The sequence below is a fragment of the Brassica rapa genome, chromosome A10 (assembly GCF_000309985.2).
Source record: "Brassica rapa cultivar Chiifu-401-42 chromosome A10, CAAS_Brap_v3.01, whole genome shotgun sequence".
In the NCBI taxonomy this organism is placed as follows: domain Eukaryota; kingdom Viridiplantae; phylum Streptophyta; class Magnoliopsida; order Brassicales; family Brassicaceae; genus Brassica; species Brassica rapa.
In genome coordinates, this window is record NC_024804.2 from 19,179,227 (window position 1) to 19,203,015 (window position 23,789).

Consider the following 23,789-nt stretch of genomic DNA (forward strand, 5'->3'; position numbering starts at 1 on the left):
TAGTTTAAATTTATAACTAAATATAAATATACTGTATTATTTATTCTTTAACTATTTTTGTATATACTTAATTTTTTATTTCAATTAATAAATCACTAAATAAGTATTATCATTTTTATCATATTGTAAAAAAATTTATAAATGATAAAACTACAAAAATTTAACAAATATAATATCTAAGTGTGATAAAATAATTATTTATTAATTATAATGATAAAATTAAAATTATTAAAAACTAAATAATACATAAAATTATTTTTGGTATATAATCTAGGGATAAACATCAAATTTGGTGTAATTTAAACACCAAATTTAGTAATTACTGGAGATGTTCATACATGCAGTTTTTTATATTTAATGGTGCTATTTATTTTCAAATGTGTTTATTATATATAATCTGGATTTCTTAAACATCATGTAAGCAGAGAGAAAATATTCTTTTCAGATTTAGCATGTTTGCATTATTCTCTAGATATTATTGTCTGTACAACTTGTGCTTAGAAAAATCTAAAGTATTTTGTAAAGTGACTTTTATGGATGATTGTTTAATTTATTTGAAGTGTATTTAAATAAATAAATAAATAGATAGTTTGGATACAAATCTAGATGTGCTTAAGTGGATACTATGATCATTTTGATAAATGCAATATAAATATCATTGTGTAATTAGTCTAAACTTCAGAGGTAAAAAAAAGGGAAAAGCAAAGCTAGAAGAGAAAAGAATACTTATATGTATAGCAGCTAAAGTAGAACTTCGATTAGACTAGTCGGAGTGAACCTCTCTAAAAAGTCTGCCTTCTCTCTAAAAAGTCCCCACCGTGCCCAATCGGCCGGCCGACGGAGTGGGCTCCTTATGCCACCGTCGGTCCGGTTTCCTCCTGTTCCCCTCTGTTTTCCGTTGTTCTGTTCCCTTGTTTCCTAGTCTAAGCTTTTTCTTTTTTTGAGTAGATCTAGTGTTTCCGGCGTTGCGCTTTTCTCGAAGCGGACGTTCGGTTCTTGTAACCGCCGTGGCTCCTTTCTCAGGTGAACGGTCGGCTTTTGTTACCGCCGTGGCTCCTTACTCAGGTGAACGGGCGGCTTTAGTTATCTTGGAAGGCGGAGGCTCGTTTTGCTCCGGTTGTTTGAGGGTGGTGTCTCGGTGTCGGTTTGAGGCGTCGATGGGGAGTTTTCCCCTTGAATGAAGCGTCGGTGGAGTTAGGGTTTGGGGTCTTTATGCTCCGGTTCACGATTCACTTGTCTAGGGTTTGAAGTGGTTCAAAGGCCGAGGAGATCTCGATAGATCGATGGAATCTCCCGGCGTGAAGACAGGGGGGTGTCGAACGGGGTTGGTTTCGTCGGAGGCTCGTCTGTTTCCGAGATCCGATGAAACGCGTTTTCAGTTTGATGATTGTTCCGGCGGTGCTGTGGCGGAGATGGACAAGTTGAGGCGGTTGTGTTGTGTGTCGCACTCACTGAGCAGTCTTCTCCTCGATTGGAGCTTCCTTGGTTCATGCTCCGACCAGATCGTACAGAGAGGGAGCGCGGAGGCGGTAGAGCGTCTTAGGCGCTAGGGTTTCCTGGTTTGTGGGCCTTTGGGCCGGTTTGATTTGTTGGGTGTCCAATGTGTTTGGGCTTTGTAAGACTTTTGGGCTTTTGCCCTGTTTAATATAAAATTTTTAGATGGAAAAAAAAAAAAGTAGAACTTCGATTCAGTATATTATTATTTTCTCCACCAATTTCGGTTTTACTTGTTTTCAAAGTGATGCTTTGAACTGTTTTCCGTTAACAAGACCAATTATTAACAAATAATAAGGGGAATTAACGAATAAAAGTGGTAGAAAGCTCAGGTTTCAAGAGAAGGTTTGATTCATCAAGTTGCACCAACCGTAAGAATATTATATAAAAACAAATAATAAATACAAAAAATAGAAAAAGGAACATAATCTCGAGCAAGTGAAAAATAGAGAGAAGCCGACAGATTGCAAAGATCACCTAACCCTTTTGTACATCACCCCAGATTTTGATCCAAAGTGTCATCAAGACAGAACTATCACAACATCATATTCAACTTATATATCAAAAACGTCTCAGCCGTTTTCCCCTTCAGAGTTGAGACTTGGAGTTTCTTCTCCATTGAAGCTGGATTCTAAGGTCAGTTCATTTTTCTTTCTTTTTCTCTCAATCTGTTATGATCTCTGATATATCATTTCTGAGATTTCAGATCCTTCTCACAAATGTTTCTTTAGAGATTTTATTATAATTACTTGAGAATTTGAATCGTCTGCTTATCATCATCGAGTGACCGCAAACACTTTTGACTCATTTCCATTTTTTAGTTTATTCTTTTCTTTGGTTTCTTCATTTCCTTTTTAAGTTATTAACCAATTCGAATCAATTATAATCCCAAAAATTCAATAGACGTTTGCTTTCCTTTTTTAATTACCGTAGACTCATGTAACTGCTTAGTTATGACCATGTCCATGTGTCGTTGAAAAACATTAATTTCCCTCATTAATTTACATAATTAAGTGGTCAACCTTATTGCATTTGAAGTTACTTGTTTTTGTTACGCTTTAGAATCATTTTCACACGCCACTCTTGTCTCTGTAACACTTTCTTGTTCTGGTAATTGTATAGATATTAGCCTTTCCTTCCTCTTGATGTTGTCAGGAAAAGTAAAAGTTCTTTTTTTTTCTTAAAAGAAAAATTCTTCTTCAATGGTTAATTACATTCAACTCCCTAGTTCATAGAACCTAAAATCCAGAAGAAAAGGTGTTTATTCCTTTTCCATATCACATGCAAGCCTCTGTCTCTTTCTCTATCTATAATCACTTGCTTGTTCTTACAATTTTGCAGACGTTTTAGCTCTCTGTTTTTTTTTCGTTGTTGTTGTCAACACTCTGTTTTGTTTAATGTTTTAGATTTAACAGCAAAAGCTGAAAGCTTTGGAGTCTGAAGCTCAAGAAAACAAAAACAATGGGCTTCAAAGTTTGCATCTTTCTCCTCCTCTTGGGTTGTCTTCTTTTAGTTCCAGAGAGAACAATGGCTCGAGACATGAAACGTGCATCGATCGTTATCCAAGGAGCTAGTCGAATCGCTGAGACCGACGAGAACTTTGTCTGTGCCACATTGGACTGGTGGCCACATGACAAGTGCAACTATGACAATTGTCCTTGGGGTTACTCTTCAGTTATCAACATGGTAATAATAAGAAAAAAACTAGAGAAAAGGATTAGTGTTGTGATTGACATGTTTAATCTTTTAAATGTTTTCTTTCAGGACTTATCTCGTCCTCTTCTTACTAAAGCTATTCAAGGTTTGCACCTTGTAGATTAAAGTGTTCGTGTCATTGCTTGTGTTCTTGATGTCTGAAACTTGTAGTTTTTTTTTAAAATATGTTTAAGCCTTTAAGCCATTGAGGATAAGAATCGGCGGTTCGCTGCAAGATCAAGTGATATACGACGTAGGAAATCTCCAAACTCCATGCCATCCATTTAGAAAAATGAACAGCGGCTTGTTTGGATTCTCTAAAGGTTGCTTGCATATGAAACGATGGGACGAGCTCCACAACTTCCTAACCAAATCGGGGTAATCCTCACTATTTTTCTTTTTTTTTTTATTTTTTTGAATACCAGGAGGTTCGGGGCAATCCTCCAAGTCCAATTAATACCATTTAATATTAGTTTCGTCCTAACAATCACTCGAACTGGGGATCTCTGACACAATGGTCAGGTCCTTTCTGGTAGATTCCTCTGTAGAGAAGTGGTGTCTTGAGTTAATTCATTTTTCTTCTTCTTGTTATCTTACAGAGCTATAGTGACGTTTGGTTTAAACGCTTTGCATGGGAGACACAAGCTACGTGGGAATGCATGGGGCGGGGCGTGGAATCATGTTAACACTCAAGATTTCATCAACTACACAGTCTCAAACGGCTACGTTATAGATTCTTGGGAATTTGGTAAACACTATCTGTACTGTAATATTTCACATGTTTTTACCAATATTCAAGAAATCGATAGATGGTAGTTATGCGTTTTATATGAGATTATTGATTACACCAAGTTTTTGAACGTCTAGACTGATTTTTTTATTTAATTTTGTTTGTCTGATTTGCTGTGTAGATTGATTTTTAGAACACTGATACTTACAAAGTCACCATTCTCTAGCTCCGCTTCTGTTCTGACATTTCTTGTTCTTGGTTTTAGGAAACGAGCTGAGTGGAACCGGGGTAGGTGCGAGTGTGAGCGCAGAGCTTTACGGGAAAGACGTGATTGTACTTAGAGATATAATCGACAAAATGTATAAAGACTCTAAGTTAACCAAGCCTTTGCTTGTCGCTCCTGGAGGATTCTATGAACAACAGTGGTACACCAAACTTCTTGAGATCTCTGGTCAAGATGTTGTTGACGTAGTGACTCATCATATATACAATCTTGGTTCAGGTTTGGTTTCGTAATTCAAATGAAAACCACCACTCTCTCTTTCTCGCATTAACTTAATGCCTTCCTATGTTTGAGTGTTGCAGGGAATGATCCTCAGTTGGTAAAGAAGATACTGGATCCTAGTTACTTAAGCAGAATAGCCGAAACATTCAAGAACGTGAACAAAACGATTCAGGAACACGGACCGTGGGCTTCTCCTTGGGTTGGCGAGTCTGGTGGAGCTTACAATAGTGGTGGCCGTCGTGTCTCTGATACATTCATAGACAGCTTCTGGTAAAAACTTAACACCAACAAAAATATTTTAAATAATCAGAGGCTTCTTGATCTAATAGAAACCTCTTTGGTCTTATTCTTTTAAGGTATCTAGATCAGCTAGGAATGTCGTCGAAACACAACACTAAAGTGTACTGCAGACAGACTTTGGTTGGAGGGTTTTACGGTTTGCTCGAAAAGGGAACTTTTGTTCCAAATCCAGATTACTATAGGTAAGAGAGAGAGAGAGAGAGAGAGAGAGAGAGTCCATAACCAAGAAAGTTTGATTGATCTTTGAAGTTTTAACTGAGTTTTATGTTGGGTATGACAGTGCACTTCTATGGCATCGGTTAATGGGTAAAGGTGTTCTTTCGGTTCAGACAGATGGACCACCTCAGCTACGGGTTTATGCTCATTGTTCAAAAGGAAGAGTGAGTTCTTCACCTCTCCTGACCTATACATTAACCTGTTAGAAACTTCTTTGAAGATAAGATTTGTTTTTGGTCTTAGGAGGGTGTAACGTTGCTTCTGATCAATCTAAGCAACCAATCAGACTTTACGGTTAGTGTCAGCAATGGTGTGAACGTTGCTTTGAACGTGGAATCAAAGCCAAAGAAGAAGTCATTGTTGGATACTTTGAAGAAACCTTTTTCTTGGATTGGAAACAAAGCTTCGGATGGTTATCTGAACAGAGAAGAGTATCATCTAACACCAGAGAACGGTGAGTTGAGGAGCAAGACAATGGTCTTGAATGGCAAACCGTTGAAACCGACAGAAACCGGAGATATCCCGAGCCTTGAACCGGTTATCCGTGGAGTGAACTCTCCGGTTTGTGTCTCGTCGTTGTCCATGTCGTTCATTGTGTTGCCTAGTTTTGATGCTTCTGCTTGTTCTTGATGTTAAAATGTGGAGTTCTCTCTCTCTTTGTTAAGTGGAATTGTTTTCATAAAAAGATGTAATTCTTCTGGTAATTGTATCTAAAATAATAAACTTCATGTAGCTTTTGGAATCAAATGTCTCAAACTTTATTAAGATCAGAATAAGATTCATGAATAAAAGCAACAAGTCCATAGAATAGAGAAGCTGACAGGGTGCTTTGGCTGGTTTTACTTGCGGAGTAAACGGCGAGCTCGTTGGTTAGATTGTTTAACTCTGAAGTTAAGCTCGTCTACATCGTCTTGAAGATGATCAAGTCCATTGTTTTGTCTGTGGGTTTATCATATATATAAATCAGTTTCATCGAGGAATACTCATAGAGGAAATGTATGTATATATAGAGAGAGTTGAGAGATATGAAAGAGAACCTTTCGATTTCAGTTCCCATATCAATAGCCATGTTCTTGAGTTCACTGAGTAGATCACTCAAATCGGCAAGCCCATCGTCCTGCTTTGCTTTCTCCATCTGTTAATACAGCAGACACACCATGATTCTTAAATATACTGGCAAACAAAAACAGAACATTTGAGATCACAGATCCACACCTCTATTTTCTGATAAGCATCAGCGGATTCAGGGAGAGGTTCATGGGTTCTTGAATGCGGTTTGGGTAGATGGTTCAGCCCCAGCTTTTCTCTAGTCTCCAAGTGGTTAACTCTTCTCTTGGAGGATTCACCTACTCAGAAGAAGAACAAAAAAGTAAAGAGCTAGATGAAGTAACAAAGCAAAAGAGACTCATTTCTTAAGAAGAGGCAAACCTCTAGTGATGACAGGACCGGTTATAGACCGAGTCTTCTTAGGCTTCCAGGTCCTTGAGAAAATGCCTCCAAGGCTACCAAGAATTTTCTCACCCTGAAACCAAAACACAAAACATACAATAAGTTTCTCATGGTTTTATAAAAAATCTCAATCTCATCTCTTTTTACCCGACTAAGATCATGATCGATGTCAACAGCCTTGTGGTGAGTCCTCGTGATTTTCTCTCCCTGCTCATTCAACATGACCAAAGTCCTGGTAGCATCTGATCTTATCCCTTGCACTACTTTCAAACACCCTTGCACGGTCCTGGTGGTCTCCTCGGACTTGTACACAGCGTAGCTCTCGAGTTCTTGAACCGTCTGGTTCTCCACGCCTCCTGGATCACGGAAATGATTCTTGAAAGAAGGTTTCAATCTTTTCTCAACCTCCACCTCGTCATCATCATCGAAAGGGTTGAAGCTGTGATTCTTCTTAGTAGTAGGTAGAGAAGGCTGAGGGGAGATCTTGTTGGATGGCTTCAAGGTGTGCTTTTTGTTGTCATCATCTGAATCAAAAGGATTCGACTTGGAGGCAGAAGCAGAAGAAGAAGGCTTATGATGCTTGGAAAGTCTCTCCAGAGGCTTCTTCAACCCAAACATTGTAATCCAAACCCTGAAAAAAAAACTCTCTCGCTGCAAGAATCCAAAAGCAATATAAGAACAATGTGATTCTTATTTGGGGAACAGATACTAAACTTTGTAACTTGATCAAAAGCAAGGACGTATGATCAGATGATAAACCCTAAGACTTTTCTCACGGAGAGCGAGAACGATCAAGAACTGAGGAGGAGCAACGAGCGAAAAGAGAGAGAGAAGAATCAGAGACTGCTAAAGAAAGCAAATCGCAGTTGCGGCGTACCTGGATGAGTGGTGTTCGATAACGAAAGAATTTGAAATTCTGAATCGCAACAAAACTGTTAGAGAAACTTAAGCAAGTAAGCAACAACGTCCCATTGATGGAAGGAATCAACACGTCATTATTAAATAAAGGTACTAAAGTTAAAAAGAAGAAAAGGGTTTAACTTTTGTTTAAGGAAAAAGAGGATTTTTCTAGTTGAACTTAGCTATAGAATCTAACAAGAGTAATTAGTTTTTGTAATTTTCAGTCAGGTTTATTTATATACATTTCTACGATTTTTCTTTTTTGAGAAACCCATGAAAACCACATGAAACAATCGTTAATCGTTTATTAGATTATCTCCCACTGCGTTCGTTAATGCTAACTTGTTTTGTACACACGGTCAAGATTTAGACGCACGTTAAACGTAGCTTAGCATCATGCCGTTTTTCTCTTATCCGAACCAACAAAGAATATACATGAGTTCGTCCCAATAAACAATCTCTAAAGCTGTGTTCAAAAAAAAAAAAAAAACACTCTAAAGCTAAATTCTTCCAGACATGTAATCAAATGATTTAACTCAGACCTATGTTGTTCGTCTCTCCAGCCACTTAAGTCTCTGGACTCCTGACCATCCTGTGGTTTGATGTGTGATTAAGATCCCGGTTTTCAATCACCTTCCAAGCATACTCGAGCGGTTGCTATGCGGAAAATTATGGACGAGACTCGTACATGTGGAAGATAGCTGAATTTACATCAAAGCTCATGGCATTTTCATAACCCGGAAAGAGGCAGCATATCAGTGGAAGAGCACTTGTTTGTCTCTCTCTTGATCTTCAACAACATAGGATAAAAAGAACAGTTAGATTCCTTCGGGTTTTAGAAGATAATCTTTCTTTTTTTTTTTTTTTGCATGCTTGACAAAAAAAGGAAGCATCTTCAAATAAGTAGTACCTGAGCTTCTAGTTCAGAAATTCTCTGCAGTGATGCTTGTTCTATACACACACGGCGTTTTCGTTCTTCCTCGAGTAAACATGTCATCTTATACCTTAGTTCAGCCATTTCTTGAGTAAGTTCTTCCGCTTCTTCCTTGGCCTTCAGTTTCTCCTCTTTCAGTTCTTCCTACACATACCAAAGATCAGAGCGAAACTAGTTAGATTGACCCGTTTCACCAAAGTTGTGCAATGGTGCAATAGATAGGAAATAGAATTCCTCAGTTTTTCAGAAGTACCTTCAGCCGCTTCACAAGATCTTCGTGCAGCTGTATCTGTTGCCCCATGCCCTTCATTTTATCAATCAAAGTTATGTTCCGGGAAAGTTCTAGTCTCTTGATGATTGCATCGAAACAGTCCCTGAGACACAAAACCAACTTTGTTAGAAACGGGGATAACTCAATAATTAGTCGTAATAAACAAGTTACTAAGCTGGAACTTACCTAACTTCACTGGACACTGGAAACAAATGCCTCAGTTCGGCGAAAAAGCACTCTGCATTTAGAGGTTGTTGACCATTCTCACTTTCAAACCGTCCTTTCGCACTTTGAAAAAACTCTTTGATACTCTTCTCAGAGGCGGCGATTCTCTCCCTGAGATCTTCGTTCTGCTTCTCAAACGACTTGGCATTCTCTTCTGCCTCTTGAGACTGAAACTGGATCTCTTTGATTATCCTTTTCAGGTATTCTTTTTCTTCGATGCTTTCTTCTTGTATTTTCATTGCGTCACCGAGTGCTTGCTCCAACGCTGTTATATCAAGCTTCATGCTTTCTATTTCACATAAAGACTCCAACGTTAAGGATGAGATGGTCTCCTCCAGTTTCTCTGCAGAAAGAGACGAACACTGTAGCTCTGTCTCTTTGCTCTCGAGTTCTTGCAACAACAATAAATGCTCGGATTTAGACATACACAGCTCCTCTCTCAGACAGTTAACTTCTTCCTCCAAGTTGCCTGATTCAGCCAATTTGCATTCAAGATTGTGCACATGCTCATTGAGATAACTCACTTCCTTGCTTCTAAAAATAAGTTGATCTCGCAAGTAATCTACAGGACAAAAGGAATAACAATACATATTTAAGAGTTACTAGTTGAGCAAAGAGTAAACAGATTGGACTTACCAATCTCTTTATAGCAACTCAACAACTCTTTCTCCATGGTCCGAATTCTAGCTGTGTCTTCTAAGCGAGTCTCGGACAATGACTTCGTGTGAAGTTCCAAACTCTGTGGTAAAGACAAGATTAACGTTCGAGAACTAAACCAATTAAAATAACAAAACCCTGAAAAGTTCATAATATAAAACAAGAAGAAGAATATACTCTGACAAGTTCGATACTATGAGGCTGCGATTCTCTCAGCAAGTCCTTTTCTTTCCTTAGCTGCCATTTTCACAAAACAAAACTCAACTTCATAGTTTAATCAACATAGGTATATAAAGAGGCGGGGAAAAGAGGGTTAAACCTCCATGCGTCTTGACCCAATCTGCAGAAGCTCTTCAGCATCAAAGGAGTTGTTTTGGCAATCACTTGTGGAACTACAAGCCGAGCTACTTCTTCCTGAGAAACTTCCCGAGCTACTCGACATCTAAAATACAGAATTCGCCACCGCCAAAAATCCTATAGAAACAATTAGTCATTTTACAACTAACACAAACGAATCCAACATGTCAGTCATCTCCCCCCCCAAAATCAAATTAGTATAAAAAAAAAGCAGCTAATTACTTCAACTTCACTGGGAGATTTATCAGCTAAAATAACGAATTTAGATGACAATTATGCTACTTAATTGTGGAAAACAAAAACTTTCAGACTAGAAATCCAATTATCGGATCGGCTAAAGCGAAGACGAGGAGGATAAGCATACAGAGACATAGTTAGATTCAAGCGAGCACGAAAGGGTCTACCTATCTGAAATAGCTCCGACGGCGAATTTGGTAGGCGATGAATTTTGATTTTTGAATTGGAAACGGCAGATCAAATTATTATTCTTCTCTTTCCGTTGATAAGAGTAGTAAAGTAATAGCTGGGGAGACTTCGTTTTAAACGACAAACGGGTCGAATTCGTTCGGATCGGGTCAAGTGGATCCAAGCTTACCTGTGAGAGAGTTTTGAATGCCATCTGCTTTGGCATTTAATGTGTGATCCTTTATTTAGCACTAATGCATGACAATCACACGAATATTAGACTCAAATCCATTTGTATACTTAATAAAGAAAATTTTCTCATAACACAAATCCGACAAGGACCTATAGTTTCTACTTTCTAGTAAAAAAAGCATAGCAACAAAGTGTCAATAATTATGTTTTGAAAGAAGTTAAGATTCTAAATATCTCTCCCTCTTTCATGCTAAAGTTAACAAGAAGCCGTAGTGAAGGTGAATCCAATTTCTTCCCCCACCATGGCTAATATCTCCTCCTTCCTGCAACGAATATGCAACACACCACTTGTCAGAGTTCATTCCTTGCCTAGAAGAAGAGTGGAACTCGGGAATGACAATAGTAAAACTGTAAATATTTTTACCTATGGGTGTCATTGTTCACCTCTGCAGCCCAAGTTATCAAGTAAATCTGTATAGCACAATACATAAACTATTATAAGATAATGCTAACAGAGTGTTTCTCTCAGTGTCGAATCAAATAATCCCACATACATGCAACATTTCGGCGGTTGGCTGGTTGGTGCGTGATACAGAAGTAATGCAAAGATTATCTTCTTTCAGTATAGGAAAAATAGGCTCAGACACTTCCATAGAATATAACGAACATTTGGATAGATCATCAAATTCCCCTTGGTACAACTCATCTGCCCAACTGAGCTTGGCCGGTTGAGGAACTTCAGCGCATAAAGAAACCAGTTCCATCATGAGTAATCTCTGTTGATAGTGATGTAAATCAGAAGCTAATCTACACCCTAAGATATATGCAGTTTGAGCTAGAAGGAGAATACAGCTAACTACCTTGAGCATTACTTCGTGTTTGAACATCTCCACAAGCTCCTCCGCCATCTTCTCTGTGATCATTGCAAGTACCATACTTTAGAGACAACAAACAGAAAAAGCAGAATCAAGTAAACAATAACCTTTTTTTATAATTTGGATCTTACCAAATCTCCAGCAGATGTTCCAAAAACTAAACACAGTGATTCCACCGCAGTCTCCAGCATCATCTGAATCTTCCTTAGAGCAAGAGAACTGTATAATGGACCCGCTACTCGACTTCATATAACATCTCATAGATCTACTTACATTCACCATCTCAACAACACCAGCTACCTGTATTTTTTCCACAGATATTGTTGATAGATTCCAAATTTTTCACATAACATTTGAACTATGTGCACACACTCACCATTTCCTTGTACGAAGACAGAAGCTTGTCTCGATAGGAACTCTGAACAGATAAAAGACAGAGATTAGTAAGAATGTAATAAAAACGTTTCAAATTTTTGCACCTGCTGCTTATACAGTTTATTCAAAGCTTTCTTCTTGATATCAAACATGTCACTCAACACACCAAACTTCATCAGTGGCACAAACCTATCACCATGAAAACACAAAGTGAGTAGTAAAGGACCAATCTTTTTAATTGTTAAATCATTCATAGCGGTTCCATACGTTTGGGAGATATACGAATTGACGAGGGAATTAGCGTGAGACATTCCGACAGAACAAGCGGCGATCCACTGTTTCCGACAAGTTGAGAGTTTTAACCACTGGTTCCTAAGATTCCTCTGAGCAGCTGGTCTCCATAGCCTCACCGACGACGCAGGTGATGGAGAAGCAGGCGGAGGAAACTGTGAGATGCTCATCGTAATCCCGAAAAAGGGGAAACGAAATGAGCTTCTTGAGCTGCACGACGGGACGGTGCCGGAAGTTGAACGGCGCCGGCGAGAGCTTCTATTGTATTGTAGAAAAAAGACTAAAGAGGGTACAATAGTCATTTCACTCAAGCTTTTTTTAAAACTAGATTGTTTAAAATTAACTGCGGTAAGAGATAATCGTTTTAGTGCTGATATCAGATTTTTACCATCAGAAGTTTAGAGAGAGAATGTCTCAGTGCCATGGGAACGTTTCGTCGGCGAACGATCCACGGCAACCTTTGGCGGCTAAGCCTTAAACTCCACGGCCTGTTGCGCCGGAGGATCTTCCGGTTGACTACTCTGGATTCATCGCCGTTATCCTCGGCGTCTCTGGCGTTATGTTCAGGGTAAAGTTACATTCAAATCTCATCTGATCCAGTAGAATCGTAGAGACTCTTGCATTAGTTGTTTATGCTTTAGATTTGGTGAGCTAGGTCGTCTGATTAGGTTAAGTCTACGATTCACAAATAGACCTCTGTATAATAAGCTAGAGATCAATTAGATCTGCTTTGAGAGTTGATCACAGTGCAAATGGATTAGAGATCCTTTGTTTTCTCTAATCTTATGGAATGAGAGAAACTGTGCATATTGTTATTATTAAGTCTAACACACTCATTTTCCTTGTTGTGTCTGCAGTATAAGATCTGCTCGTGGCTTGCGATTATATTCTGTGCGCAGTCCCTAGCCAACATGAGGAACTTGGAGAATGATTTGAAGCAGATCTCCATGGCTATGATGTATGTTCCCATTCTCACTCGTTTAGACTTTGTTAGTTAGAGAGCCAATATGACCGTGCATATCCCAATATGTTTGGATATGTTTTTGCAAAATTGAACATACCGCAATATGTTAGGTATGAAATACCATTTCCGGGATTGAATAAGGAATTGTTTAATATCTAGCCATGGAAAGTAGATTTGAGTTGAGAGATGATATCTTAAGTTTAGCTTTTTGGACGTAAAAAGATGATTAATCCCATGAATTGTTTATACGAGTCATGGTGTGTAGGTTGTTGATGTTGACTCGAGTTTTCGTGTATTGAAACAGGTTTGCTGTAATGGGATTGGTCACAAACTACTTAGGGCCTAATAGACCTGCAGCAAAGAAATAATCATGAATTACTCTTCGCCTTTTGATAACATTTTTTTTATCTCAAACCTTGTTTGGTTCTTGATTCCGCAAGTTATAAATTGAATGAACAAAAAATTTGAAGCCTAGTGAGAATTTTTTTTTTTGCGTTTCGACTCAAATTTATGTAGGTGTTAACTAGACCAGAGTTTACGTTCAAAGGTTATCTCATTTGTGATGCAAAGAATCTAAAGTCGAACTTTTCTGTTTAAATATCAATGAATATAAACATGATTTAATGAGGAAAATTCTATGAAATGTAGATGGTGCATACAGTGATGATGCAATTTTCTTTGCTAACTTACAATATTTGCGACCTTAAGAGCAGCTAGATTTGGGTTAGAAGCAGCCTTCCAGATACCAAGTCTATCTTCAATGCCCATAGAACATGTTTGCCCATCAACACCAGAATCTGACGATTTTTGAAAAATATTTCCAGCCATTCGACTACTGCGCTGAGCCACTGGCTTCTCCAACAGGCCATGGTTTGAAACTTTATTCCTTATGTTATGCACATGTTGAACAGCTGTCTGAGTGGAAGGTAGATTTGAAGAAATTGTATTTGCGGCACTATTGTTGTGAGTCCACACAGATTGATGTTTACTACACCATTCACGTACGCCTGCATCATCACTGGATGTTTCTGCTACAGCAGATTGCATAAGAGCACTCCAACTCCCGCTTTGCAAAGAAGGGCATGAACCAAAAGGTCAGAATTACTGGACATAAGATTTCCTCTCAAACTCATATCAGTGCTGCTGTTCCCAAACGCCTCCCACAAATTCTCATCCGAACCAAACAAAAACTCTTCTTCAGTTGGATCTAGTGTTGTTCTGCAATGCAGTTGTCTTTTCAGGCCCTTTTATATCTGTCCAAAGATAATAATAGATAATAAGCACATCTATGAGATTTTATCAAGTTAAACTTGACCATTTTCACATGTCGAAGAACGTACACAGTTTTTTTTTTTAAGCCGAATGTTCAGGTTCAGATACCATTTATAGACTTTCTTATAATCTTATGAATAAATATGGAACCTACTTAATTTGTCCTTAGAATCGCGGTTGTTTCTCTTATTCTGTCACGTGTAGTTTAAAAAATGTCATGCTCCATGCTCCTACTTTATTCAAACTAATGCATCATCTCTTTTTTTTTTTGGTAACACAACGAATGCATGATATGCATCATCTAACAAACAGAAACGCATGTGTTTCCTTGTAGTTAGAGCTTCGCTTCCCCTTTGGCGATTCTTGGGTTTCGATTGGGCCATTCTCTATCTCTATCGTCAATTTCTTCTTAAGTACAGCTCCTCATCACATCTAAGTTTCAGAGATTTTATAACATGTATATATCTGTCATGCTTATAAAACAAATCTTCAGAAACTCTTATCAACAGTAATGATCGTTCTATAGGGTTAGTTAATGGTGCTCGAAAGGATAAAGCATTGCTATGTGAAATTTAAGATCTTTGTACTTTCGGGTTTAACTAATTATGGATATTTTCGGATTCTAATTCCGATTTGATTTGTACCCAACCCCGAAAGTACAAAGATCTGAAATTTCATTTAGATATTTATGTATATCAAACCGGATTTTGGTTTTTCAGTTTGAAGTAAAATGGAGATTTCCGTTTGGGGTAAAAACACATAGGCTAATTTTGACCATTTGTTCTCTTTTTATCTCCTTTCTCTCTACAAATCATTACTGCAAATATTATTTTCCCTTACTTTTACAGAATAATTTATGACTTATGAGTCTGATTGGATGATACAAAATTGCAATAATTTAATGGGAAAGAGATCCATAAGCGATACCATAAATGGGGAAGCTAATATACTACCATTCCCGATACATTTAATCATTACAGGTTTTATAACTTAACAACTATATAAATAATTAAATAGTTAACAATCAAACCCATAACTAAGGACTTGTGTCATGTCCAAGAATCGTGTTGACATGTTGTGTTCATTTATCCGCCTATGAAGAAAAGGGTAGTGTCCACTCTAGAAGTAGTAGTGTCATTAATTCTTCATCCACCCATACCTAACCCATCTTATTTCTCAAGTTTCACTATGCGAGGCTCCTGCTTACACGAAGCATTCTCTCATACTACTATATTTCTATCGTAAACAATCATTTTTCAAGGAATTTAATTGAATAAAATAAATGCATGTTTATTTTTGTTGTACGTTTGTTATTTTTTTGGTCATCCTTTTCGTTAAAAGAAAAGTTTCTCTCAAATGCGGTCTAAATCACGAAACGTGGCCTTGGGATCTACCCACCCGTCTCCATCTGCATCCTGAGAGAGTGAGAGTTGGAACAGCAACGCGAATTCATGAAATAAAAATACCGTAAGGCAGGAGATATTTTTGAATTTACATGTCTTTTTTTGTCATCTGTCTTTTTTTGTCATTTGAATTTACATGTCTATCTTTGTTTAATTATTAAAAAAGAATTGTAACGATCCAAAAAAATTAATCAGTTGAATTTTGATTATTTTTTTTTGCTAAACTAATAAAAGAAGCGGTCTGTGAGAAGTATATATTACCGACTAATATTGTATACCAGTGACCATATAACATATCGTATTATCAACAACCAACGTTGTGAACCACATATCTTACCTACCATTCACGTGTACTCTCCAGCTACCCCGATTAACGAAAAAATATCTGGGCCATAGCTTCCGAATGATCGGCTAGTATTCAAATAACTGATTTTATAGTGATTTAGCTTTGTAGTTTTTTAAATGACAGTTTAATATATGAATATTATTACGTTTGACACAATCATTTATAATGTCGCATGTGTTATGAATTTGTTTATTTCTCTTTTTTTTTTTGACGAATTATTTCTCTAATTTTCCTTATCGCTTTCAGTATTCTCCCCTAAAACGTTCCTAGCCATTTTTAATATAAAATATTTTTTGACTAAAAGATAAGTTGAAAATTACAATATAGAAAACACAGCATGATGTAAATATCTACACTAGGCGATAAATCTTATGGGACTATATAAACAAACATGTTGAATCTTGAAAACATTGTGTAATGGTTTTTGGATAAGTCTCTAATGGATAGATTAATAGAAGAAAAAGAAAACTTAAAGGCAAAGAACACCGTTCTAAACTATATAAAAAGTTGGTTCACGATGTAATACCTACAATCACTCCCTGGTGAAAAAAAAAGATTAGCAGACTATATAGAGTGTGTTTTTGGAAAGTATATATCTTTGCTCATCATCCCCTTTAATTCCTTTTTAATCAAAATCATGTCCCATGGTCAAATATCGGGGTCAGGAGAATGGTCTAGTATATATTTTATAGTTAGGATCGGATGATCTTCTAACTTATTCTAGTGTTTGCTTACAAAAAAAAATCCGATATTACGTCTTTTTTTTTACGAACGACTCTATAGAGATATTTAGCTACCTTCCAAGTTTACCAATCAAACCTCACGAACCAGAAACCTCACCTACCAGTCGACCCTGCCTCTTTCGCTTCCAAGCTTTTCAACGTAAATAAATGCATTGATGTCTTTCTCTATAATATTCGTATATTCCAAGTCGTGGTGGGATCTATAATTTTACAATAGAAAAACCAAAATCTTATTAGATTAGTATATACTATTATAGAATTTACAATGTCTCGTTATTATTTTAAGATACCAGAGTACATCAGGACAAAGAGTTGTGGACCAGTAGCCATAGTACCTTGGTTGTATCTTCGTCAATCGTCACGGAGAGTCGACCCCCTTCCCTTTGTGTGGGATGATAAATGGGGTTTCGTAGGTGGTATCTGTATGCTATTACCTAATTATATCCTTAACTCGTATATAAGCCACCTTCACTAATTTTAAATTCAGCTCATTATCCGATTTTGTATATCAAAAGAAATTTTGCCTTTCACTAACCTAACGGTGCAAGCTGGGTGGTGAAGTGTCAATCTAAACTTTTTTTTTTAGTACTTTAATTTAAAATTACGGTTACACGCCGGAGTCATACAGTTCAGCAAACAATTACTAAGTGAAATGATCATTACATGATCCTGAAACAATCGTTGCATATGCACTGATTATAACTATATTCCTACACCGAACTTGGAACGCTGTACATTTCTGAACTAAAAACTTGTTTCGATGATGTGGGAGCTCCACTAATATGGTCTTAGATGTTCGGTGCTCTAGTATTTCAAACTCCAGAGACGGATAGTATTTAAGGAAGAAAAATTCCATCTCTTCATATAAAACAGCACATTATAAAAGAAGCAGGTGCTCACGCCTCACGTATATATGCACATGTATATATACGTAAAAGTATATAAAGATACTGATAAATATATAAACATACCGTATAATAACATTAAAAACATTTTTGTTCAAAATAGCACATAAAATAAAATTCTTAAAACAACATTAATTATAAAAATAAAAAACAACTTTATTTTATATTTGTATTTAGGTTTAATAACTAGAATTTAGTATTTATGATGTGAGATTAGACGATTAGGCATGTAAAAAAAGATTAGAGTTTGAATTTAGGATTTGAAATAATTTTAATCATTTCACCATTTAATTAATGTTATATTATATTTTTTTTCTTTGTATGCTACTTTGGCATAGTTTTTTTTGTGATATCCAAACATTTGCCCATATGTATACTTGTTTTAAATCTTGATAATCATTTTTCCGAATTAAAACTAAAATCATTTTATATTACAGTAGTTAATTTATAAAAGTTTTAATGTTTGAAACACATATAAGCCATAAGCTAAAAATCTTATTCCGAACCAGAACCGTACTAGACCGTATCATAAATATGAGAACTAGGCTTAGATCAGTAATTATTTTTAAACAAATTTATACCTAACCGAAACATGCATGGAATTGTCAAGAAAAAAAATACCTTTATCTTATATATATAGCATATGATTCCCATTCCTCATTTCTCACTTACCATTCAAACCCACCACTATGACTAATCTTTACCTCACAATCCTTCTCCCTACTTTCATATTCCTTATCGTTCTTGTCTTATCTCGCCGCCGCAATAACCGTCTCCCTCCAGGTCCAAACCCATGGCCCATCATCGGAAACCTCCCTCACATGGGCCCTAAACCCCATCAAACACTAGCCGCCATGGTAACCACATACGGACCTATCCTCCACCTACGGCTAGGGTTCGCCGACGTTGTGGTTGCCGCCTCTAAATCCGTGGCCGAACAGTTCTTGAAAGTTCATGATGCCAATTTCGCTAGCCGACCACCTAACTCCGGAGCCAAACACATGGCATATAACTATCAAGATCTTGTCTTTGCGCCTTATGGACAACGATGGAGAATGTTGAGGAAGATTAGTTCTGTTCATTTATTTTCAGCTAAAGCTCTTGAAGATTTCAAACATGTTCGACAGGTAAAATTTAGTTATAAACGACATCCTCATTTTTCTAACGCTATAGCTCACCTATAGATTTTGAACCTTGTCGTTAATTTCTATGCATGTTTCGAAATAAGTTTATTTTAAATAAGTAACTATGGTACTAACTTTGGTATTTAACAAAATAAAATATAGAGAAGTATAGTGATTTCTTATAATATACCTCTATATACATTCGTCTTATATACATATCTGATATATCTGTATATTAGTATGAAGTTATTCGAATACGGGAAAATATGCACAAATATGCAATTTAATACTTTAGTGGTCCGATGTAACGTGATGATACTTATGCTACTATTTATAGAAAGTGGAAAGCTCAGAAACGCAAGTAAAATTTACTCTAATAAATGATATATGGACCACATGACTTTCCCTTGAATAAGATGTATTACAAGTTCTTCGATTTCGGCGTACGATACGGCATACGCATAGTCGCATATAGATCGTGATAGTTTTTAGCTTTTTTCTTTTCTTTTTTCGTTTGAAGTATGTCCATGAATGAAACTAGATTATGTAGGAAATTTAATTACATGTAAACTAAAATGGGATTATTGGATATGTATACATCTATATTACTATATACTATTTTCGAGATGGAGGTTTATAAATTGAGAGATGGTTTATCCGATAATTTATTTTAATTGATTGAAAATTTACAAAATTTATATTTTATTATTGGTTTCTTTATTTTAAAACTTTGGTTTATGAAACTTGAGTTACTAGTTTAAATTTTTAATCCAATATAATGATCTGATCTTTATTGGTTTTACATTTTGAAAATGATAAAGGTGAAATTAGAAAGTTACTATCTTATGCTAGTTACAGGTTTCAGAATTAATTTTTTACCCAAGATTAAATATTTTATTTTGTTTTTTTAAATTTATTAAAACCCATTAACCAATAATTACCCTAGTTGCTGACGGTTCAGATTGTAGAACAATTTTTCTTACTTTGGTAAAAATATAGATTGTTTCATACTGAAAGAGATAAACTCATAGGGTTAAAAACAATATAAACACAGTAAATTTGATTTTCACAGGAAGAGGTTGGAACACTCATGCGCGAGCTAGCGCGTGCAAACACGAAACCAGTGAACCTAGGCCAGTTGGTAAACATGTGCGTACTCAACGCCCTTGGACGAGAGATGATCGGACGGCGACTGTTCGGCGCCGATGCCGATCACAAAGCGGAGGAGTTTCGATCAATGGTTACAGAAATGATGGCTCTCGCCGGAGTATTCAACATTGGAGATTTCGTGCCCGCACTTGATTGTTTAGATTTACAAGGCGTCGCTGGTAAAATGAAACGTCTACACAAGAGGTTCGACGCTTTTCTATCGTCGATCTTGGAAGAACACGAGGCGATGAAGAACGGCCAGGATCAAAAGCACACGGACATGCTTAGCACTTTAATCTCGCTTAAGGGAACTGATTTTGATGGTGAGGGTGGAACTCTAACTGATACAGAGATCAAAGCCTTGCTATTGGTTCGTACTTCAAATAATAATTAATTTTTAATACCATATATATCACGATGATTATTGATTTATTTTCCTTTTATTACAGAACATGTTTACGGCCGGAACTGACACGTCAGCAAGTACGGTGGACTGGGCCATAGCTGAATTAATCCGTCACCCGGAGATAATGAGAAAAGCCCAAGAAGAGCTTGACTCCGTCGTGGGACGTGGAAGGCCCATTAACGAGTCGGACCTTTCTCAGCTTCCTTACCTTCAGGTAACCCGAACCGGGAACTCGGATTGTTTTGGTTAAGCTATAATTTTAACCGGTTATGGTTTAAACAGGCGGTTATCAAAGAGAATTTCAGGCTCCATCCACCAACACCACTCTCGTTACCACACATCGCATCAGAGAGCTGTGAGATCAACGGCTATCATATCCCCAAAGGATCAACCCTTTTGACAAACATATGGGCCATAGCCCGTGACCCGGACCAATGGTCCGACCCGTTAACGTTTCGACCCGAGAGATTTTTACCCGGTGGTGAAAAAGCCGGCGTGGATGTGAAAGGAAACGATTTCGAGCTTATACCGTTCGGAGCCGGGAGGAGAATCTGCGCCGGGTTGAGTTTAGGGTTACGGACGATTCAGTTACTGACGGCGACGCTGGTGCACGGATTTGAATGGGAACTGGCCGGAGGAGTTACGCCGGAGAAGCTGAACATGGAAGAGACTTATGGGATTACTCTGCAGAGAGCGGTTCCTTTGGTTGTGCATCCTAAGCCAAGGTTGGATAGGAGTGCTTACGGACTCGGGTCGGCTTAAACCTTAGCTTGCATGACAAGCTAGGTCTTGCACGGTGGAAGTTAAAAATAAAGTTTTTCGAACAGGTGTATGTTGGTCCGGAGTAAGCTGAATATAAGAGTATATGTAACTCTCAAATTAAGTAAATTAAGATGGTGTGATTTGTTGTATGTTGTCTGCATGGACAAGACGATGGCTGTCTGAAGCAAACCCGTTTCAATTATGTGTGTTCATACCCACGACGTTACATTCATAATATGATGCCTTTAAAATTCAAATTTGTGTATTATTATTCCAGATTATATTTTTACAGTACATCTTGGTGTATTAAAACATTTTCCTTACAGTACCACATGCATTTAAAACTATAGATCTTTTTTTGCCAGAAAAATCTGACTTTTTAATATTTACCCTGCATTTTTAAAAATTCAGATATTTCCATATTTTCACATTACTGTGGAACACCACCACCACCTGCAATTCTGCAACACAAGATGCGTTAGACATTCACTTGGCGTTTTCTAATAAGTTAAATAGTAAATGTTTGTAGAAAATAGAAGTTTTGAGATAGCAAATGTCGTTTCCCTCTTCTTTTTTTTCATTTAAGCTAAAAGTCTCTATTTTTTTTTTTTTTTTTTTTTTTGTCACGAGCTAAAAGTCTCTAAATATATGGATATAACATTATAACTCGTTGGATTAGTCGAACAGGTTATCATAAATTGCAGTTCATATTAATTTGAAATTTATCTTTCATTTTGTGTTGTCGTTTGAGAGTCATCACAATCTTGTAATTAGGTAGAAAATTTTATCTCTAATTTTGTGTTGTTTAAAAGGCATCACAATTTTTGTTTTTATTTAAATTTTGAAATGGGTGTATAATACTTACATGTTCACATGGAGAGCTCCAAACAATAATGAAAAAGCTGACTCAAGAAGGGCTAGAGAAGAAACAAGAGTCACGGAACAAGTTGTCGCTCTCAATCTCAGTACAGTACACTAGTGTCTGCTTGTACACACTCTCTCTCTCTTCTTCTATAACAATAATAGAAGAGAAATAACCATCAGACTCTATCTATAAACTATCCCTCTCTTTTTCCACTAATCAACTGGGTACATTTGTGTATTTGCATTCCGTTCATGGCTGTTCTGTTTCTCTATCTTCTCAGTCTCCTCATGGCTGGCCATTGTAGTAAGAACTCGCTCCTCACTACATCTCTTATCTCTTTTCTTTCTTTTCAGTGTGTCTACTGATTGGAAAAAAGTTCAAATCCTTAAGGTCTAGCTTATCATTGTACCTTTTTTATTTTGCTTTCATATCTTTTCTCTCACTATCTGATTTTAAAACCGATGGTATAATTTATCGTCAAAACCTTATAATGTACTTTGACTTACATCACATATAGTTCTTGCCTGACAAAGAAAAAAACTCTTGTTGATTATTTTCAAATATTGTCTCTTGAAGTCTGAAACCACACTCAATAACAAGATCTCCTCAAATCTTCTTGACTTCACTTACAATCTGTTTCCTTTGGTAGGTGCCACATGGTGTGTGTGCAAAACAGGGCTGAGTGACTCAGTGCTACAAAGGACACTAGACTACGCATGTGGAAATGGAGCTGACTGTAACCCAACTCACCCAAAAGGGTCTTGCTTCAACCCTGACAATGTTAGAGCTCATTGTAGCTATGCTGTTAATAGCTTCTTTCAGAAGAAAAGTCAAGCTTCTGAGTCTTGTAATTTCACTGGTACCGCCACTCCTACAACCCAGGATCCCAGTAAGCTCCTCAGAAACTTTGTTATCGTTTAAAGCCCTAAATAATTGCTTGAGCCATAGATAGTTCAAGGTCATTTTCTTGACGCTTATCTCTCTGCTGTGTGAACCTTTTGTCACAGGCTATTCAGGATGTCCATTCCCTTCTAGCGTTAGGTATGGTTCTTTGCTTTCTACATATTTTTTCTTACTATCTATAAACTGAAAGAGAGACAAACAAAAGATACCTCCCTATATTAGTATTACACTTTCTTGTAATAGATTAGCTTAATACCATATATTAAAAGGCAGATCTAAATCAAAAGTTCTCATTTACTATTACTAAACAAAGCTTTAACTAGATCACAACCTACAATAATTTCAAATTGCTTTCTTTATTTGGAGATTATTATAAAGTAATAAATCTATAGATAATGTTTTGACATGCGTTTCAATTGTTTCCAACGCTAATATATATTTATGTTTACCTTATCTGACCTGAAAGGCTGAAACACGTAGTTACATAACACCAACGTTAATTTAGATAAAACTTACCTTATTTTAGATAAAACTTGATAATGAGTTTTGTTGTTTAACTTGCTTGTTTTACAGTGTCACTGGAGGTGGTGGCAGCACCACTGGAGGTAGTGGCAGCACCACTGGAGGTGGTAGCAGCAGCACCGTGACGCCAGGCAAAAGCAGTCCAAAAGGAAACAGCCCTATCACAACATTTCCCGGCGGAAACAGTCCATACACTGGCAGTCCATTCACTGGCACACCAACCACTGGACTGCTAGGAGGCAATATCACTGATGCTACCGGAACCGGGTTAAACCCGGATTACTCAAACGAAAACAGCGGTTTCGTGCTCCGTAATTCCAACACTTGGTTCCTCTGCTTGTGTTCTGTCTTGATGATGATCTGAAGATGATGAATGGACTTCCTCTCTAGTTTACTATCCAAATATGCTATGTTCTTGTTTTATTTTGGACTTCTGTACGTTCTTATCAATTTTAAGGAAAACAATTAACAATGTAAAACTGAATCGTTTCGGGACGAATTTGGTTTCTATTTAATATCTTTAAATCTTAAGCAACAATTATTATTATTATTTT

General features: G+C 37.0%; 7 protein-coding genes across 10 annotated transcripts; 4 read left to right on the top strand and 3 right to left on the bottom strand.

Annotated features, from left to right (window-relative positions):
* Nucleotides 1–1,779: 1,779 nt before the first annotated feature.
* LOC103847113 (heparanase-like protein 1) lies at nt 1,780–5,731 on the top strand. The gene is made up of 10 exons (XM_033282551.1): nt 1,780–2,130; nt 2,901–3,180; nt 3,259–3,295; nt 3,384–3,567; nt 3,789–3,937; nt 4,185–4,421; nt 4,505–4,694; nt 4,781–4,906; nt 5,005–5,104; nt 5,184–5,731. Exons 2-10 carry the CDS (start codon nt 2,956–2,958, stop codon nt 5,568–5,570), a joined length of 1,635 nt encoding a protein of 544 aa, XP_033138442.1. The 5' UTR covers nt 1,780–2,130; nt 2,901–2,955; the 3' UTR covers nt 5,571–5,731.
* On the bottom strand, nt 5,645–7,474 carry LOC103847112 (SNAP25 homologous protein SNAP33). 2 transcript variants are annotated; one of them, XM_009124155.3, is made up of 6 exons: nt 7,267–7,474; nt 6,537–7,040; nt 6,369–6,462; nt 6,156–6,286; nt 5,978–6,075; nt 5,645–5,879 (listed from the first exon to the last, which is right to left on the bottom strand). In XM_009124155.3, exons 2-6 carry the CDS (start codon nt 7,005–7,007, stop codon nt 5,780–5,782), a joined length of 894 nt encoding a protein of 297 aa, XP_009122403.1. In that variant the 5' UTR covers nt 7,008–7,040; nt 7,267–7,474; the 3' UTR covers nt 5,645–5,779. The 2 variants fall into 2 exon arrangements, with proteins under 2 accessions (XP_009122403.1, XP_009122404.1); XM_009124156.3 differs by having other exon boundaries at nt 6,537–7,020; nt 7,267–7,349.
* A 184-nt stretch (nt 7,475–7,658) lies between these two features.
* Nucleotides 7,659–10,344, bottom strand: LOC103847114 (sarcolemmal membrane-associated protein). 3 transcript variants are annotated; one of them, XM_009124160.3, is made up of 8 exons: nt 10,138–10,344; nt 9,696–9,818; nt 9,554–9,613; nt 9,356–9,458; nt 8,681–9,281; nt 8,477–8,597; nt 8,200–8,367; nt 7,659–8,079 (listed from the first exon to the last, which is right to left on the bottom strand). In XM_009124160.3, the coding sequence occupies exons 2-8, from the start codon at nt 9,816–9,818 to the stop codon at nt 8,020–8,022; spliced, it is 1,236 nt and encodes a 411-aa protein (XP_009122408.1). In that variant the 5' UTR covers nt 10,138–10,344; the 3' UTR covers nt 7,659–8,019. The 3 variants fall into 3 exon arrangements, with proteins under 3 accessions (XP_009122408.1, XP_009122407.1, XP_033138443.1); XM_009124159.3 differs by having other exon boundaries at nt 7,662–8,079; nt 9,696–9,850; XM_033282552.1 differs by having other exon boundaries at nt 7,662–8,079; nt 9,696–9,838; nt 10,138–10,286.
* A 68-nt stretch (nt 10,345–10,412) lies between these two features.
* On the bottom strand, nt 10,413–12,419 carry LOC103847575. The gene is made up of 8 exons (XM_033282553.1): nt 11,848–12,419; nt 11,685–11,769; nt 11,582–11,623; nt 11,337–11,505; nt 11,191–11,243; nt 10,885–11,106; nt 10,755–10,801; nt 10,413–10,653 (listed from the first exon to the last, which is right to left on the bottom strand). The coding sequence occupies exons 1-8, from the start codon at nt 12,171–12,173 to the stop codon at nt 10,587–10,589; spliced, it is 1,011 nt and encodes a 336-aa protein (XP_033138444.1). The 5' UTR covers nt 12,174–12,419; the 3' UTR covers nt 10,413–10,586.
* On the top strand, nt 12,281–13,333 carry LOC103847119 (protein Asterix). Its single transcript, XM_033282556.1, is given in 3 exon segments — nt 12,281–12,439; nt 12,729–12,829; nt 13,140–13,333. Coding segments are annotated over 3 exon segments (324 nt in total). The 3' UTR covers nt 13,204–13,333.
* Nucleotides 13,334–18,148: 4,815 nt separating this feature from the next.
* LOC103847118 (flavonoid 3'-monooxygenase) lies at nt 18,149–21,259 on the top strand. Its single transcript, XM_009124163.3, has 4 exons — nt 18,149–18,631; nt 19,701–20,147; nt 20,227–20,397; nt 20,466–21,259. Exons 1-4 carry the CDS (start codon nt 18,194–18,196, stop codon nt 20,943–20,945), a joined length of 1,536 nt encoding a protein of 511 aa, XP_009122411.1. The 5' UTR covers nt 18,149–18,193; the 3' UTR covers nt 20,946–21,259.
* Nucleotides 21,260–21,852: 593 nt separating this feature from the next.
* LOC103847116 (PLASMODESMATA CALLOSE-BINDING PROTEIN 2) lies at nt 21,853–23,782 on the top strand. Its single transcript, XM_009124162.3, has 4 exons — nt 21,853–22,113; nt 22,460–22,699; nt 22,818–22,851; nt 23,287–23,782. The coding sequence occupies exons 1-4, from the start codon at nt 22,062–22,064 to the stop codon at nt 23,597–23,599; spliced, it is 639 nt and encodes a 212-aa protein (XP_009122410.1). The 5' UTR covers nt 21,853–22,061; the 3' UTR covers nt 23,600–23,782.
* Nucleotides 23,783–23,789: the final 7 nt, after the last annotated feature.

Coding starts and splice junctions, on each gene's coding strand:
- LOC103847113 (XM_033282551.1), top strand. CDS start 2,956: ATGGGCTTCAAAGTTTGCATCTTTCTCCTCCTCTTGGGTTGTCTTCTT. Junction 4,422..4,504: donor TATATACAATCTTGGTTCAG/GTTTGGTTTCGT, acceptor TGAGTGTTGCAG/GGAATGATCCTCAGTTGGTA. Junction 4,695..4,780: donor ACATTCATAGACAGCTTCTG/GTAAAAACTTAA, acceptor TATTCTTTTAAG/GTATCTAGATCAGCTAGGAA.
- LOC103847112 (XM_009124155.3), bottom strand. CDS start 7,007: ATGTTTGGGTTGAAGAAGCCTCTGGAGAGACTTTCCAAGCATCATAAG. Junction 6,463..6,536: donor TCGATCATGATCTTAGTCGG/GTAAAAAGAGAT, acceptor TTTTGGTTTCAG/GGTGAGAAAATTCTTGGTAG. Junction 6,076..6,155: donor ATGCTTATCAGAAAATAGAG/GTGTGGATCTGT, acceptor CTGTATTAACAG/ATGGAGAAAGCAAAGCAGGA.
- LOC103847114 (XM_009124160.3), bottom strand. CDS start 9,818: ATGTCGAGTAGCTCGGGAAGTTTCTCAGGAAGAAGTAGCTCGGCTTGT. Junction 9,614..9,695: donor TTGGGTCAAGACGCATGGAG/GTTTAACCCTCT, acceptor TGAAAATGGCAG/CTAAGGAAAGAAAAGGACTT. Junction 8,598..8,680: donor CCAGTGTCCAGTGAAGTTAG/GTAAGTTCCAGC, acceptor TTTGTGTCTCAG/GGACTGTTTCGATGCAATCA.
- LOC103847575 (XM_033282553.1), bottom strand. CDS start 12,173: ATGACTATTGTACCCTCTTTAGTCTTTTTTCTACAATACAATAGAAGC. Junction 11,770..11,847: donor AATTCGTATATCTCCCAAAC/GTATGGAACCGC, acceptor TCATGGTGATAG/GTTTGTGCCACTGATGAAGT. Junction 11,624..11,684: donor ATAAACTGTATAAGCAGCAG/GTGCAAAAATTT, acceptor TTATCTGTTCAG/AGTTCCTATCGAGACAAGCT.
- LOC103847118 (XM_009124163.3), top strand. CDS start 18,194: ATGACTAATCTTTACCTCACAATCCTTCTCCCTACTTTCATATTCCTT. Junction 18,632..19,700: donor ATTTCAAACATGTTCGACAG/GTAAAATTTAGT, acceptor TGATTTTCACAG/GAAGAGGTTGGAACACTCAT. Junction 20,398..20,465: donor CTCAGCTTCCTTACCTTCAG/GTAACCCGAACC, acceptor TGGTTTAAACAG/GCGGTTATCAAAGAGAATTT.
- LOC103847116 (XM_009124162.3), top strand. CDS start 22,062: ATGGCTGTTCTGTTTCTCTATCTTCTCAGTCTCCTCATGGCTGGCCAT. Junction 22,114..22,459: donor CCTCATGGCTGGCCATTGTA/GTAAGAACTCGC, acceptor TTCCTTTGGTAG/GTGCCACATGGTGTGTGTGC. Junction 22,852..23,286: donor CCATTCCCTTCTAGCGTTAG/GTATGGTTCTTT, acceptor CTTGTTTTACAG/TGTCACTGGAGGTGGTGGCA.